The sequence below is a fragment of the Drosophila gunungcola genome (genome assembly GCF_025200985.1).
Source record: "Drosophila gunungcola strain Sukarami chromosome 3L unlocalized genomic scaffold, Dgunungcola_SK_2 000005F, whole genome shotgun sequence".
In the NCBI taxonomy this organism is placed as follows: Eukaryota; Metazoa; Arthropoda; class Insecta; order Diptera; family Drosophilidae; genus Drosophila; species Drosophila gunungcola.
In genome coordinates this window covers 1,305,832-1,323,754 of record NW_026453180.1, presented here as the reverse complement: position 1 = coordinate 1,323,754, position 17,923 = coordinate 1,305,832, and the positions used below count along the sequence as shown (strand labels likewise).

At 40.6% G+C, this 17,923-nt stretch overlaps 1 protein-coding gene across 1 annotated transcript; it reads right to left on the bottom strand.

Annotated features, from left to right (window-relative positions):
• Positions 1-262: 262 nt before the first annotated feature.
• LOC128259284 (protein rhomboid) lies at positions 263-4,676 on the bottom strand. Its single transcript, XM_052991585.1, has 4 exons — positions 4,349-4,676; positions 2,729-3,082; positions 1,563-1,980; positions 263-1,392 (listed from the first exon to the last, which is right to left on the bottom strand). The coding sequence occupies exons 2-4, from the start codon at positions 3,059-3,061 to the stop codon at positions 1,079-1,081; spliced, it is 1,065 nt and encodes a 354-aa protein (XP_052847545.1). The 5' UTR covers positions 3,062-3,082; positions 4,349-4,676; the 3' UTR covers positions 263-1,078.
• Between the last annotated feature and the right edge of the window lie 13,247 nt (positions 4,677-17,923).

Here is a 17,923-nt window from a genome sequence, read left to right as displayed (position 1 = left end):
AAACTGAAAGGAAAAATGAGGGAAATGAAAACGCTTTTGTTGCTTTTGTATTTCTGTTGTATTCTTGAAATGTTTTAATTTTTATTTTCTTTGGCTTTTCGTGTGTATATATTTCAATTGAATATTTTTACAGTTGAATTGGTTGCTTTTGTTTTTTTCTCTCTTGTTGTTTTTTCGTGCTTGTTTTGTGTGAATTTCACTAAATTATTAAATAAATAAATAAATAGTTGGCTCGATTGACAAATTAATAAACTCCCGCTGTCCTACAATAAATAAATATAATTAGTAATACTTTTGAGTGTCTGTGTGTAAGGGGGATTACGATAAATATTTGCTCGATTTTGTAACGCATTAAGTGACTTTAATTTAATTTAATTTGATTTGCCTAATTGATCTGAATTGAATGGTTCTTTGCTGTGGTTTTCCATCGTTCTTTTTTGTTGTTGTTGTTTGACTAGTGTGCGACTTAATAGTATTTACAATTTGAAACAATTTGTTAGGGGGCTAGTTATACCTAGATAAGTATATGTATATATCGCTAAGACCTACATAGTTCGAGAGCAGAATATGCTTATGGATGTATAAACAATTTGATACAGTTTGCTGATGCCTGATGCTTTGATTCATTCAGAGTAATTGCTGCCAATAAATACATAATTTAAGAAAACAGGCGAAAACCATTAAACGAAAACATGGATAATGGGGTTTAATTTAAATCATAGCGAGAGGCTATTAGTTTCGATCTTAGTTTCTTGATTTTCCTCTTGATTTTTACTTTGTTTTTACACGCGAAATAAATTCAGTCTTTGGTTCTATCACAACATTTGTTTACACGTTTCGGCTTCGGTCTATGTTCTTCTTATAATTTTTCTTTTGAGTTTGTGTATGGTGTTTCGGAACTGAAACGGTTAACGGTAACTGCAAACGGTAACGATAACGGTAATGCTAACGAAAAGCAAAAGCCAAACGAATTTCGAATTTAGTTTTGAACTAAATCGTTGAGTGAACTTTTCTTTTCCCATCAACTCTCTGTCTCTCGATCTCTCCTGAAGAAGAAGCTGCATTTGAATCCTCATATTTAGGACACTCCCAGGTCGTGCAACAGATGCTGGGTGATCACCTCGCCCTGCTCCTCCATCAGTTGGGCGGTGACCGTGTTGATCAGGTTGAAAACGATGGCGAAAACGGTGAAGGCACAGTATACGCCCAAAGCCAGCCACCAGATCAACTGCTCGTATTCCCGATGGCCGAAGTTCTTCAGCACCAGGAATCCGATCGTGAGTCCAGCCAGAGCTCCCGTCAGGTGGGCAATGTACGACACCTGGGGACCCTTGGCAAAAGCACCGCCATCGAAGTACTGGGTGTACAGAGCATAGCCCAGATCGCAGGAGACTAAAAATAGAAGAATAAAATAGTTTCAAGTTAGTTATGTGATTTAACATAGAGAATTTTTTACACATAAAGTTAAAAAAAAAATCCAAACAGTACAATTCAACCAAAAGTTTTCAGATTAGTTGTGAATTTTTGGTTATTTAAGATTATAATGAGAGATTGAAACTCACCAAAGATGACCACAGATCCGAGTTGCGTAGATGCACTCTTCATGTGCGCATAGTTCAGTGTGATGTTGGCCAAATGGGCGGCCAAAAGGGCGTAGACACCCCCGCTGGCGCCCACCAGGAACACCTCCGAGTCGACGACACTGGTGCCCAGGGAACCGGCGAACACACCAGCCATGTAGATGACTCCAATCCTGGCCGTGCCGTGCATCACCTCCAGGGGAATGCCGAAGAACAGCTGGATGACGATGTTGAAACCCAGATGGAACCAGTTGGCGTGCAGGAACATGTAGCTGAAGAAGCGCCACACCTGAAGGCGCCTGTCCGGCCGATAGACCAACACCGAATCCGAGGGAATCGGAACGGGGAGCCCAAAGTTCTGGGCGGGCATTGTGTAGCGGTCGTAGGCGAAGATGGCAATCTAAAATGGAGAGAATGGGGATTGGGGGTTAGTTTTGGATGCCTTTTGAGGGGGGTTTCACTCTGATTTATGTTGTTGCTGTCTGGCACGCGACCGCGTCCCAAATAAAGTCTTATGAAAATGCTTGGGGCGAGTCCTGCCAACTTGGCAGGGCTTCAAAAACTAAACTCATACGCCCTGTGGGCCGCCCTGTGAGTTTATTTGATATTCGTGCTAGTTTCTACTCAAGGCAAATCATTTCCACTATGGATGTAAAAGGGCATGTAATTTTAGAGGTTGTTATTCCCTTAAAAATATATTAGTTTAGAAATGAATGTGCTGCACATACTTTTTTCTTGCCAAAAAAAGGCTTCATAGAGCCTTAGTTTAAAACACTAAAAAAAACTGCTGTTTTTTCTTATTAATTCATTTCTTTCCAACTTTTGGAAATATCCTTCAACCGCTATTCGTTTGACAAAAATTATACCCTTAAAATAACTGTGAGTTTTTGGTTTCATATACTTTTTCTGTTCGCTTTTTTTTCAGTTGTTTGTTGTTCAACTTGTTTACAATCGATTTTCGGGGGCGCCAACGAGTCAGACGCAGAAAACGAAACATGAACAGACAGACGGAGGAAAACTCTCGGAAAACTTCCGCCCCAACGTCCCTTTCCGCTCCCCTATATCATTTTTATCGCTCTTGGGATGAAAGTTTGCGGCTTCTTTGATTTAATGCCATGAGTAATTTTGTCTGTGTTCTGTGTGCTTACCTCAATGATGGAGATCACTAGGATGAACCAGGGCCAGTGCTGGCGGTGCACGTACTTCAGCAGGCCCAGATCCTCTGCCTCCGGAAGGGGCGTGGCCGGAATGGCCTCACGTTGCATGTAGATGTGTTCACCTTGGCGGGTGCAGCAGGTGCTGCTCGCCGTGCTGCAGTCCGTGTCATAGGACGATGAGGAGGTTGAGGAACTGGAGGAGCACGCGGCGGGAATGTCAATGATGGTCTCCTTGGTGGAATGCTCTTCCTCCAGAGCCTCCTGCTCCTTCTCCTGGCCCAGCTCCACCTTGGTTTCGTTTACATTCTGTGTTGGGTTTTCCATTCTGGCGCCGTTGAAGAAATTCTGGAAGAGACAGCACGCATAAAGTGTGTAATTAATTAACTTGAACCGAACGATAAACAAAAATCAATTAAGTGCATAAATTATTCATAAAACGGAGCACAAAACAAGAGAAGTTACACTTCAGATTGAGAGACGGGAAATGCAGCAGAATACAAAAAAAGAAAGAAGAAAAGCAGAGAAAAGCAAGAATTTTGTTTATGGCCTGGGACACGGATTCCGAAGCCCCTGCAACTTCCTGGTTTTTCCCCCACGGGGATGAGAAAGGAAAACTGGGTCAGCTGGTAATAACAGCTAACAATAAAATTTGATGGGCCAAGTTTGTGCTTGAAGAATACTTTTTTTTGTGGCATCTCCTCCGCCGTTACATAAACTGCACTTTCAGCCCTGAAATCATCTTCGCTAATGGCCAACTAATCAGCTAATGGTCAGGCATTATTGTAATTTGCTGGCAAGAGACATTTCCTCACAAATTATGTTAATCGCATTCGATTCAATTACAGTCGCAGCACAAATCTTCTTAAATTCCTCAAACAATTGTTCGACAAAAAAAAAAAAAAAACGAATTCATTGCCTTGCACAACAAAAAAAAATTCCAAATAACGCGTTTCTCTCACTCCCACTCGCTGGGTTTTTAATGGTCCCCTCTCTCTCTTTAAGTCGAGTTGTACACACGCACTGTTGTTGTAGTTGTAGTTATGTCTACTACCTACACTGTTCAAAAAAGTGAGTGGGAGCCAAGACGCCTTGGCTCTCCTTGCTTGGTTTTTCTTTGTGTTTATTTTTTTTTGTTTTCGGTTGCCTAGCAATTTCAATACGGCACGAAATCGCAGTCGACCGCTTATTAATTAATTTATTTATTAACATTAATTGCAGACTGCACTGAATGTCCATGCGAGCATGAACAAAAGAGATGTCGAAAGCGGTCTTAACATAATGAATTAATTCAGAGAGCCCGCCTCTGCTGTTTTTTTTTTTGTATTTTTTTGTTACGGTCAGAAGCATAGTTTCACATGACCCGCGGTGTAATTTGCATTTTTTTATACTTTCTGCTGCACTCGCACCCCTAAAAAAACCCCCAAAGGGTGCGAAAGAGAGAGGGCAAGTGTAGTAGTAGTAGCAGGCAAGTTGAACAAACTCATTATGCCTCTAAGTTTAAGTGCTTTTGTTTTGCCGCTGTGTGACAATTTCTACTGCAATTTGCACATTTCTTGCATCTCTCTGGCTATATCTCTCGTATTCTCATTAAGGTCGGGGCCTGGGGCTTACCTTAGGTTTTTCTGCCTTTTGCGATATTATATCCGAAATGCGGGGGGTTTTTTTTTGTAATCCAAATGTCTTTAGTTTATGCCATTCGCTTGGTTTTTCACTTGTATTTTGTGCTCACAACTTTTTTTCGGGAACTTAGTTTTAATGCTCATAAATCCAGGAGCTTGATTTTTATTTGTTAGATAGTATTCAGATATTCTTGAGATATATTTTCTGGTTGCACCCACACACACACACGCAGCGCACGACAATTTGAATATTTAGTTTCAGTTTGTTTCGAGAGACGCTGTCTCACTTTCTTCTAAATCGATGAACTCGCGCTCGCGGTTCGCACGTAAATGAGTTTCGAAGGCAACGCAGCCGGCCTTATAAGTGCTCGATGTTGTGTTTTCGTTCGTGCGTATAAGAGTGGCAGCATATTCTCCGGTCTTGTGTGGGTGCACTGCAGTTATTTGCCTGCAGCATAGAGTAAGAAATGTATAGAGGCACCATTTGCTCTGCCGCTCTCTCGAGTGACTTTTCCAGTGATGCCACCTAGACTAAAACAGGGGAAATTTTCAGTCTCTCACGGTTCGATTCGAACTTGTAATTCGGTCCCGCGGTGAGTTTCTGCATCTGAACTGCTCGCTCCCATTGCTAAGGGCTGGTGCGAGCAGTGCAGTTGCAAATTCACCATGGGACCGAATTGCAAGTTCGATCCAAAAACTGAAAAGTGGGGTGGGAAATCAAGGTTAGCTTCGAACATGGCTCTCAGCAGAGCTTGGGCAGAGGTCCGGGCAGAGCAAATGGTGCCTCTATACATTTCTTACTCTATGCCTGCAGCAGCTCGAAGCGAGCGGTTCGATGGATCGACGCTTGGCTATTGCCGGTTTCCCCATCCACCGGTTACCCCATAACGGTTAATGACTCATCCAGACGCGTTATGGCTTATTACCAATGCCAACTGACAAACTGACTAATAAATGCGTTGTCTTCAGCGATCTGCGCTTTGTCATGACTTACTACGCCGATCTTCTAATCTTGGCCAAATTGCGAAATTCCAGCAAAGTTATTTCGACGACAAAAGGGTTGTGAAATTCGTTTGTCATCAAACAAGAACTTGAAATATTAAATCTGGTTTTTGTACTGAATATTAAACACAACTTTACATTCCTCCATTTATTGGATAGAAAGTTAATGGTTCCACATAATTCGTTCATTAAATAGGAGTTATAAAAACTGATAAGAAGCGTTGTGAAATACAATTACCCTATTATGGCGTTTTCTTTCATTGAATAAGAGCTCGAAATTGTAAATCATATTTTTTAAACAAGGAAACATCTTCAGATTCTTAAATTTATTAGGTAGAATTTACAGTGTTCATTAAATAAAAAAGAGTGAACTTAATCGTTAAGCAATATTGTGAAATTAATCTAAGGCAATTACGAAAAGTGCTTTTCCTTGATTTAACTACAGAACAAAATGCCAACTGCTAAATAAATGCTTTAATCAAATCAAATTCCTATCGTTTGGACTTAAAGTTGCATTTCTATACATTGAGCTTACTCCAAAATGACCGCAATTCATGCTTTTCAACAAAGAAGCTATAGAAGCTCTAACTATTTGTACTAAAATTAAAGATGATTAAATCCTGTTTAAAAGACGATTTATCTGTGATCACAGAGGCTGAAAACAGCAGAAATTAAACTAATGACTCTTCAGTGCAAGCAAAACCAATCCAAATGAAATTGGTATTTGCTCCACAGCTGTTCTTCAACCTAAGTAATTGCTCAATAATACATTCACGTTAAAATAAAATGTGCTTTGCCGAAATCCCGATTCTCAGTGATTATTGTTTTTAGGTAATATTAATTTAATCATTTGACATCTTTAAAATATTTTTAGAACCTTTAGTAGTTAAATTTATTAATTAAGCCATGTCATTATTTATTCGATTGTTTTGTTTTGGGGAATCTCGTGGAACGTGCCACGGCAGGTGAGCTGAAAATGCAAATCAAAAATCAGCTCAGTAATGCAGAACATGTCCCGGATTCAGATTCAGATTCAGATTCGAATTCGAAACCGAACCCCTACTGATTATCTCCTGATTCTCCGATTCCCGGTAAGAGATCATTGCCAGGGGGTTTTAAATTTCACACCTTTTTACACCGAGGGAGCTGAGGCTGAAGGCGTTGAACAGATAGAAATCGGTAGCAAAAATAAATATTTATACAAATTATTAGGCAGCCTTAAGCCGCTGCAGTCACGAGTTCGCGGGAAAGGTCACGTTATGTTGCACAAAAGGAGTAGCTTTGGCTTCCTGGCCGAAAAAGGATCAGCCGTTGGTTACGTGTTTTGCATGATAAGCTGGGAATTTACACAGATCTGTTTATCTGATAGATAAGACAAACACCCAGCCAGCTAAACGCACACAAACAGCCTCGATTATGTACGAGTATATCCTGGCCAGTCATCATCGGTCCAAGAAGAACTCCCGCATGAAAAGTGAAAATATGCTCACAGGGTGGGAAAGAGAGGTGCCTGAGATTTATGATGACTTTTTAACATGTGCGTGCAACAGGTAAGCAGATACAAAAACACAGTTGCATTACATGGCCATGACCAAGGCACGTCATCAGCTCTCAGCTCAGCTTCAGCTTCATCTTCATCGCAAATCCTTTTTTCCCACGTTCCCTCAGGTCGAGTTTCTACTCCATCCATTGCTGGATTTTCATTGTGCCAGACACGCATCGCAACACTCCATGGACCCAATGGTACTCTGGGAAGGTCACCCACCCACCCAAAACAACCAAACACACACAGGTAACTGTGGGCCTTGTGGACCGTGTGGGCGTGGGTGGGCTTTTCCCACGCAGGACGTTGATTCCTGGCCCGCGCGCGGGAAATTCCTCCAACATGTGCGGCACATATGTGAGTGCCTCATGGGCCGGGAATCAGGAAATTCCGTCCGCCACTTGCCACTTCCCACCGCACAGAAAGGTGTCCTTTTTCCGCTTCCCAGAGATTCGTTTTGCGACTTTTTGTTCGCCGCGCACTTGTTGTCTCCGCAAGTTCCGCCAAATGTTTCGCGATGTGTGTTTTTCCCAGCGCATATTTCTACTGCCCAAGGATCTAAGGACTAATCATCGGCCAGGGGCGCGTCTTTCAAGCAGCTTCTCAGAAGGCAGATGCAAAAGGAGGAGGCTGCGATCTGGTTGAATGCCTAAATCTTTAAAACGACTCACCTTAACTTCTAAAGTAAGTTATCAGCTCTCAGATATGTCAGAAAGTTACATTTATTGCATTGTAACTTTAATTTTAGTATTAACTATTATTTAGTTAAAGCTAAAAATTATTGTTATATTGTTAAGAAGTAATAAAGCAGACATTTTTTTTAACCTATCTATAATTTAATTTAATTTAATTTTGAATTATAAAAATGTTTGTCTTGAAATGCTTTTAAAATTATATAAATTCCTAAATTGAAATTTTAAAATTCTTCAAAATTTCATTATGAATAATTTTTGTTGGAAGGGCTTTTAAGAAATCCTAATATTGAATTTGATGTTCCTTATATTTCATTTTAAAGAAATTTGTATTAAAAAGTCTTTAAAATAATATAAATCCTTAAACAAATTTAATAAATTTGGGAAAACAAGTAGAGTGATACCGGAACTGAACTGAGTGTCAGAGAAACCCAGCGAAATGCAAATTTATATTGAACGATAAAGTGGAAGCAGAACTTGACGGGCCAATTGAGTATGGCAATGGGAACGGAATTGTAAAATTGATTGAGAATGAAGGCCAATAATAATGGACAAGTAATGAGACTGTCCGCAACAGCCAACGGAACGTGGGAGGCTAACAAAAGGAGCAAACTGCCCAAGAACGCCAAAAAGCCAAGGCATGCTCGAAATTTATCTATTGGATATTGGTCCCTTTTGTGGACGTCATTATGGCCAATGCCAAAGACAAATTGGAAATTTATTGTTATTGGCGGGCGGAAGGAAGGAAGGGATAACAGACCAGCGAATATGCATAATAAAAATGTCAATCAATGAACTGCAACGACCCGAAAGGAGTCCTCTCTGCCCGGGTCAGTAGTGCTGGGCACGATAATTGAACATAAACATTGCATTCAAGTAGTAATTGTTGAAATTATTGTGCATCCTAATCCCGAACGAACGATCCAAGACCAAGACCAAAGCCGAAACGAACGCTGGACAACGAGGCATTGGGTCTCTGTGGTCAATGCAGCAGCAAAACACCAGTGTTCCAGCACCGAAAATAAGCATTTAGTCCAAAAAACCCAGGCCGAGTTAAAAAGGACATTTGTATGTATTCCAGTGCCCTTTTGCAATGGTTCCCAGGACATCTCTGCCACACACTGCCATTTCTGGCAGCCAAAAGGAGCCAGCACCAAAGGCAAACACAAATGTTGATGCCCGCATTTCTCCCAGGCGCTGAGACAAAAGAAGGCCAAAAAAGGAGCATGGTAAACAACAATTCCAATGGCCAAATCCAAATTGGCTCTGACTTGGAGTAAGTCATCAGAATGAATAAATAAATAGAGATTGGTTTGGATTAGAAAGCAGATAGTGGCCACGAAAGAGGTCTTCAGTACACACAAAATATAATGGATACGTGAAGAAGCCTTTTAAGTAAAGTGATGGGAATATATTGATTCTTAAAATCAATCGCAATTGCAATGTCTTCGTTTTTATGTTGAAAATATTGTAGTATTTGAAAACCTAGCCAGTTAAAGATGAATTAATAAATTAACTAGCTTAAGACATCAACTTCAATTAGTTCAAATACATTTGGTAAGAGCAACAAACTTGTTGAAAAGAAAGTTAACCAATTTAAACCCTTCATATAAATCACAACGTCCACACTTAAGCTGCCTCCCATTTGGATTTAATTTGAGTGTTCTGAACTGAACTCCAAAATTGGCAAGCGCCATAGAACAAAAAAAAAATAGAGGGGGAATAAAAACCGCATTCGGTTGAACTCTTTATTTTCTTCTCACCAACCATGTTAAACCTAAGCCCCACTCACAGTCGTTGAAGCACTTGACCACTGGACGCTCGCGAAACTCGTGGCGCTAATCAGTTTAAAGGGCGCTTGTCCACTCTGGCAATGCTTTGGTTTTAATTACGCGGCAAAAGTTGGACCGCATCCGCATCCGCATCATCCTCAACCTCATTCCCCCCAATCCCCATTGCCACCTCATCGCCAACTTTGCAATCTGGCAATTTTTTGCTGCAGCATCTCTCGCTGGGATTCCCAGTTAGTTAAAGTGCTGGCAACACATTAAAACTGCAATTCATCCGCAGCCGCAGAGGCCACACATGGCAGGATTGGGGATGGCGAGGGGATTAGGATGGCGAACTCGAGAACGGACTACTGCTCAGCGGGGGCTTGCAGCACTAATGAACATTTTATTACAAAAGTTTGCACTGGATGAGGAGCGAAAACTTCTGCAAGTTGCACATCTTTTTTATAGCATCCCGGGCAGAGGTTTGCCCAATTTGAAATATTATTATGCCAAGTGGCCAAGTGGCCAAGTGGCCAACTGGAGTTCGTAGGCCAAGCCAACCCAACCCCAGAGTTTCATGGGGGCATCCCAATGCACTTGTGCGACTTCAAATCCAGCTGGGAATGCCACTCAACCCTTTTCGGGCGGAGGTGTCGTCTGGCGGGTGTCTGCTGCGACCCGTCTGCCCACGTGACACCCACGTGAAACCCAATCCCTTGCAGCTCGGATATTTGCTCAGCGGAACTCAGTCCAGTCAGCTCTGTAATTCCGTTTTAATTTGCACGCCCGGCGTGAAGTGACTTCGCCTGCTGGCCAAAAGGAAATTCAAGCCCCAGACGAGAGTCACCCCCAAGAAAAATGAGGGGTTTCCCCCCCATTCTGACCTTGTTTGCCCCGAGCAGAGTTCGGTTTCCGCTCCCACTCAACGTTTTAATTACGGATTCGAGCAAACATTGCAACCGAAAAAGTGTTTGGTCAGAAAAGGAAGCGAGGGGAATCTTACCACTCAAGTGGACAAGAAGGGGTTGTAGGGTTAAGGGTCAATGCGTTTCAGTTTCTAATTATGATTATTTTAATTGTCCTGACTTCAGCACTATACGAAAAGGGGGGTTAATAATGTGTGTGAGTTTTTCTTGGGATTTTAATGAAAACGTTTTAGTTTCATTAGATAACTTTTTTTTTTTTAAAGGACATTAAGAGGATAATAAAACCAACCCCGCAAGAGAGTTGTTATTTTTGTGGAAAAAAGGGTAATGACTTTAAGGGTTTTGGAAACTATGTTTTAAACCAAAAAGTTTATTTACCCTTTCATGCCCATTGATGCCTACAAGCAACATTTTGTTTTTCGTACATTTTATTTAATCCGGCCATTAAAGGGTTAAGTACTAAGAATTCTGTTAATACTAAATATTATATAGATACTTTTGAAAGTTTATTGAAAATATTTTCTAGTACTTATGTTCTTAACATGAATTTGAGTTTATCGCCAGGATGAAGAAGATAATTAAACCAAGTCCGCTAGGAAGTACTTAAGTTTGTAGAAGAAAAAGTAGAGTTTAAACGCTATGGACACTAAGTTTAGAAACAATGAATTACTGAATTTTGAAAGCTATTTTACATAAATGTTTTATAAAACTTATATTGAATTTGAGTCTATATGATCGCCTGGGATGAAAACTTTCCTTACAACTTTCAAACTTATATCAAAATTTTTAACTTTTCTTGCATTTCAAAAAATTGTTTTTCTACCATAAAAAGTGTTACATTTTTAATTCTTTCAATTACTTCATCAATTGCTTTGGCATATTCGCCATAAAAAGCTACACCTGTTGGTCTGTCTGTCAGTTTGGGGGTTTAAAAGCCCAGTAACAAGAGCGTACTACGCTTCACGAGTAAAAGTCCCTTTGGCCCGACATACGGGGCACTGCCATTGATGGATTATGCTGTCAATCTCTGGTAAATTGCTCCTGCAGCTTAAACCTCCCCTTTTACCGCCTGCGGCACGTGCTTCCCCTTGCCCCCGTCGCTTATCGCTCCCTCAGAACCCCCTTTTCTTCTTCTCTCTTCGGGACTCGACAAGTCATCACTTGGGGGCTTAAAACCCCATGAGGGAGAAGCAGGAGGAGGAGGAGGAGCAGGTGAAGGCCTTTTCAGTCCGCTCTGTCGGCATTCATTACAAGGAGCAGGCGGCTAATTGAAAGCTGCACTCGACCCAGCTTCGAAAAACGCTCGGGGAGGAAACCAAAACCGAAACCGAATCTGAATCTGAACCGCTTTTGGGCAGCTGCGAAGTTATGTAAAAGGGGGGTCTTGCCGCCACTGTCGCTTTTGTCGCTGTTGCTGCTGCTGCGGCTGCTGTTGGCCCCCCAAAAATAAGCAGAGATGGATATTGAAGCGAGGCAGCTGTCGATTATTGACACTGCGGTTATGAGGAGGTATGGTACAGTGCCCAAGGTGGAAAACAGTGGGAGGGGAGCTTGGAATTGGACACAGAGGAAATTGGTATCTAAGTTTGTCGTGTTTTGTACAATGTTTAAATTTGTATTATTATTATTATTATTAAGTACTTACCATTTTGTATTTAATTATTATAGTTAAAGTTTTCCTTATTGATTTCTCTGCAACTTATTTTATTAAGTTAAACGTACTCATAAGTTGTAATTTAAAGTCTGTTCTTAATCCATGCATTTCCTAAATCCAAAAATGGGAATTTTAAACACACTATATACCAAAACATATAAAGTGCTTCCAAGAAACTTTGTAATATTCTACATAATATGAAACTGATTTTTATATAAATGCCGCTGGGTAATGAGTTGAATATTTAGTTTTTCTGCAATTTAGACTGGGGTTTTTCCATTTTTATGATTTTTGGCTGAGTGTAAGGGACAGGGGAGCATCGACCATCGATAAACGGCCCCAAAACAGATGCTGGCAGACGGCGTCGGCAATTACAACACGCGAACGAACGCAGGCCAGACAACAGGTTGGTCCTGCGGCTCCAGCTTCACCGCCACTTCCATCTCCATCTCAACTTCCATCTCCGTTTCCAGTTCCAGCCCCACTTCCATCTCCGAACCGAAACCGAAACTGAAACTGAAAAAAAAGGTTGAAGAAAAAAAATAACAACATCCGAAAATATCCATTGGAGCCTGGCCATCGTTTTTCGACGTGGTTTTTGCGTTTTTGTTTTCTGGTTGGGTTTTTGTTTTAATTTTTTTGTTGTTATATTTTTGGTTTTTTGTTTGTGGTTAATGATGAGCCCGAATCGCCGTTCGCCGTGTGGCATGGACAGTTGAACCATCCGATAAGTCTACCCTTCTGGTATCCTCCCCTCTTTGGTCCGACCAGCGCGATAATTGCCGGTAAAACGCCTCGCTTGGCCTTTTAAATGCTGACTCGCGTTCTTGTTGCTATATGCGCTCTCGTTTTTTTCATGGAAATCGCTTAAAGTTCGGATCGCAGGGCATGGCGACTTTAATGGGGGGTTGATTGGGAGTTACAGACCTTTAGGAACTTTTGGGGCATAGTCGGGATAGATACAACTTTTTGTAAACAATTGTTTAAGAAGATTTTAAACTCATCTAGCTGTAAACATATAAAAAACTATAAAAATATTAAATTTTAATAATTTTACAAAACATTTGAAATGCATTTTTGCAAAATATATAAATAAACCTTACGCAGAATTAATTTTTTATTTTTTCAAAATCTTGTATCCATTTATTTAATTCTCAGACATTTTAAAATTTGTTGTATCATAAGCGGAAATAATGTATTAAAATCATGAAATGCATTGGTATACTGGAACCTCATAGATTTTGAATTAAACAGATTTTTCCATATATTTCATTATCAGACTCTATCTTAAGGACTTTAACAATGGTCTTTAAAATGTAAAATAGTATGATATGCTTGTCCCTTTAGCTATAGGGCATATATCATTCGTTTTGGGGTATTCCTTTCTCCACGCTGGCCGTTCCGGCTGGCCCTTTATTTTTTTTCGTTGTTATTGTAGGCCGCCTGCAATGAGCCACAAATTGCAGCTGGCGCACGGAAGCGACGCTCACGAATCCCGAAAAGCCGAAAAAAAATCCATAACCAAACCGACGGTCAGACGCGCGAGGCCAAGTTGAAAGTAAAAAGTAAAGCACGCGCCGCTCGCGAACGCCAGAGCCGTTGACCGCTTGGCTTCGTACCGTACCGCTCCTCTTTACCGCTTCCCCTAGCCGCTCCTCTCCTCGTCGGTCCGTTCCGATCTGCTGCGACTCAATCAACTCCAGATGCAGTTGCTGTAGTTGTTGCACCTGCCCAACAATTGCAGCAGCGAGTAATTAGTGACAGATCGCGGCGCAATCGCGTGCTGATAATTCCGCTTTCCAATTCAACGCTTTGCCTGAATTTAAACAGTGGAGAAAGGCATGGATTTACAAAAGGGTAGTCTCTCTATCTATATTCTAGGCGGCAATCTCTGCAGCTCTGATCCTAAACCATTTTTCAATTGTACAAACTCTATTTTGCGTAATAATTCCTCAATCGGTTTAGGCCTCCAATCCCAAAAACCGTAACCCTGAAACTATAACGAAAAAAAACAGAGCTAAAAGCGGAAAATCTGAGGCCTCACGCTGTGTCATTGTGTTTTTCATTTCGCAATCGAGGATTCGGGGATCAAAAAGAACAGAACCAGAAACAGGACCAGTCAGTCAGTAAATCTCCAAAGGCCCGCTGTCATTCTCCTGCTCACGCGCCCTGCAATTTGTCATGGCCTGACCATGACACACATTTTGCCCAGGTCTTTACTCGGTCACGTTTATGGAAATGAAAATGCAATGCAATGGAATTGACAAATGAAAATGAACATTTATTCGCATTCAATTCGGGTGGTTCTTCCTATACCAAGTTCCTGTTCCTGCTCCCCTGAATGGCCAGGGAATTAGCGATGCTGGCAAAGGGCACGTTCATGCATTCGAGGATTCCGGGGATTTTGGTATTATTTTACACTTTTTGTAACTCTTCACGTTTGGCTTATGTCCTGTGGTGATGATCGGGTGGACGTGTTAAGTTTTTGCCGGAAAATCACACGAAGATAGGGGAGAAGTTTTACAACAATGTATTTTAATTTGAAGCTCTATAAGTTCTTGAGTTTTTCTGATTAAGAGGAATATATTTTAAGTGTACTAGAAAATTAGTAGTAGATAATAATAAAATAGGTTTTAATTTACTGCTGTAAAAACATGATCAAATATCTATGTTAAAACTTTAAAAACCTAAATTTAAGCATTCAGGGTAGATTTTGTAGTTTTCAAAAAAATTTGTTTCCATTAAAGATATATTTTTATTCAAAATGGCTTATTCAAAAATGGCTTAAGAAAATTTCAAAAAGTTAAATTTTGTGTTGCTGTGTAATATTTGTAAGAAATAGCCAGATGAACGATTTAGGAATCTGAAAATAATCAGCTGTTAACAATTAGACAGCCATGCTTTAATATCCCCATATTATTAAACATTCAAGGATGCTAAAAATAATGCCCTATAAGAGAATCAAGCCGGAAGGCCCATTGTATCCAGAACATAAAACGGAACTCTTGTTTGCGATCCGCAGCCAAAGAAAAAAGATCACTCCTCCAGCTGTCGTTTTTTCCTGCCGCACTTTGCTTCATCTCGAATGAGTCGCCGTTTTCCATCCATAAACATTCGTGTTTATTGCAAATTATGGAATCAAATGAGTCTCTCGGCTGCCGACTTGTCACATGTTGGGTTCCGTTCAGAGGCCATATGGCCTGGTCTCTGGGTTTTTGGTATTTGGTCTAGTCTTGCGGTCCACAGCTGACACTACGAAGCGCGTGGCTTTGGAGGAGACAGGGAAAGTGGTTGGATGGATGCCGGAATAGGGAAAGTACTATACTGAAAGGACGCCCCAAGGAGTCTTGCTTATCACGATGCTGCCATGAAAAATACTTTGCCACCTGAACGAGAGACTCGTGTCAGTTGTCAGTCAGTCAGTCCTTCAGTCTTTTGGTCCTTCAAGGATATTATAGGGAGCCAACCTAATGATGATGCTGTCAGATTTGGCCCGGGGACAACAGTTGGTTGAGTTGCTTGCCCAGGAGTTTTCACTTTTCCGAAAATGAAAAGTGTTTCTTCAATAATTTGTAAATTTAATTTGGTGGCGGCAACAGATGCCGCTCCTTGTTTTGTTGTCGAAAATGAAAATTAGTTTTGACGCTGTTATGACGGCTGCTGCGTCTTTGGCTGCTGTTGCCGGGTATCCCGGCCTTGATTAAGGTCCTGTTTTGGTTGTCTTTTGTTAATAATGCTGACCAGGAACTGACCCAAGGTCTGGCCATATGTTGATCACGAAACGCGTGCCCAGCACACGCTTTTCAAGGAAGATCTCCTGCCGGACCCAAGACTAATCAGCGTATTTAAAGCGAAAGGAGGCAGATCCCATTAAAAGAAATCGCCTGTCTATTCATCATTACTTTCAAGAAGTTTTTAACTATTTATAGATGACGGTTCTTCATTAACAAGCGCTTGATACATTTGGATTTATGTATTTATTTTTTGTTTGTATAAATGAAATATTTCATAATATTTAATTAAAAACTTTATTATGTTCCATTTTAAATTTGCCAAAACGGTTTGTTTATATATTTTGAGGGGGTCTAAAAACGAAAGCCAAATTATTAGATACTATATTTATTTAATATCAATATTTCCAGTATTTGGCTGTTCATTCAAACTAGTGAACTTCTCATTTAAGTGGTTTCATCTTTCACAATTTGTCAAATGAATAACCTATCAATAACTTTAATTAGTGTGCCATATCACTGCCTCATTAGCAGATTATAATTCCCAAATAGTACTGTATCATACTCGGCAGACACCTCGTCAAATTCCTTTCAATTGGCAACCAATTATATCCTGCTGCTGTCATAACAACAGCATCCCTTGCCCCCCATTCAGTCGTCCGTCATTATAGAATAGCGCGATTAGTGCCTCCATAATCCCCAACACAGACTCAAAAGCTGATACACGGATACATATATATCAATTAGCTATTTGTGCCGCTTCCATTTGGCCATTTAATTGGCATTTAATGCCACATGGTCAACGGCTTTCGGCCGTACTGCAGACTGCGATGATTATGGTAATGTAATCCCTGCAAACGGATTTCGCAAATTTTGGTGGAATTTAGCCGTAGTTGAAATTGAATTTTCGGCTATTTCGGTGTGGATTCATTCAAAACAAATTTAATTAGCATGTGGTGCTAGAGCTGCCGCCAAAGGGAAATATTTGATTCTGCCCCCGTTGTTTATACTGTGGCCACAATAGTACAGGCCAAAGGGATTATGATGGAAGTGCAATAAAAGTGCTCGCAGCGCAGCCTTTTCAATTGATTTAAAGTGTGGATGTGGATGTGGATGGACTGGATGGATATCTGAAAAAGAAAAAAATGCTGGAATATATGAAGAGCCTTTCCGCTTGCGGTCTCCATTATCCTTTGGTCAACACTCTTACGCACTTGCAGCCCATAAATCCGCAATTACATCTCGTGTTCTACCGCTCACCTCACCGCTTCTCTTAATGCTTTTAATGCCTTATGGCCCAGACAGACACAGACACTGTTCACATTCTGGCCACAAATTGTGAATTCGCTTAATGAGAAAATCCTCGCTTATTAAAAATGAAATTTCGCACTTTAAATACACATCATCTCGACGAGATTCTCCCCCTCAACTCTTTACTCGCCCGATTTCCACTTGCGCTAATGGAGTCGAATATAGCCCACATATTTATGTGTTCATCTCGACACAGCAGAATCTCTACGCTACTTCATCACGCAATGAACGCCCCTTTCGATTCCCGCCCCAATCGCACTAATAAACTTATTTGCACAACTAACTTGAGCAAACATTTGGGGCACTGCCCATCAAGTACACACCTACCTATGGCCCCTGGTTGGGATCCTTGCTCTGGATGCGACGACTCTACCAGGAGGGCGTCTGCGGCGACTCATTAGGAAACACCTACCTCAGACCCCGGCAGAAACCAAATCCACTGGACACGCGAAGGAACTAATTAATGCCGAAACACCGAAAAGCGCGAAATAAACAAATGAAAACAAGAGGAAAATCTGGCCTTTGAATTTCATGAACAAGGAATACTCTTGCAATGAAAAGAGTGCTTCTATAAGTTTGGAACTTATTTTTTTAAATTGTTACCGAGATACAAAATTAATTGAAAGCTGTCTACTTTCTTTCTTTTAACATCTTCATCAACTGAGAATAAGGGAGTATTTATTTAAAAATTAATTTGCTAATCGATGAAGTATTTATTATTTATAAACTTTAGATAAAGAGTTAGAAACCATGCCAATAAATTATCTTGAAAAAAAAAGTTAAATAATATCTGTGTTCTGTTAAATTATTTTGTTTATCGAAAGCAATCGACTTTCTTTAGAGGGTTAACTATATATTAAGCTTGAAACAAACACCTAAATAATTATTCCCTTACCAATTTAAAGGGCATTTTCCTTCGCGTAATGAAAGAACAAA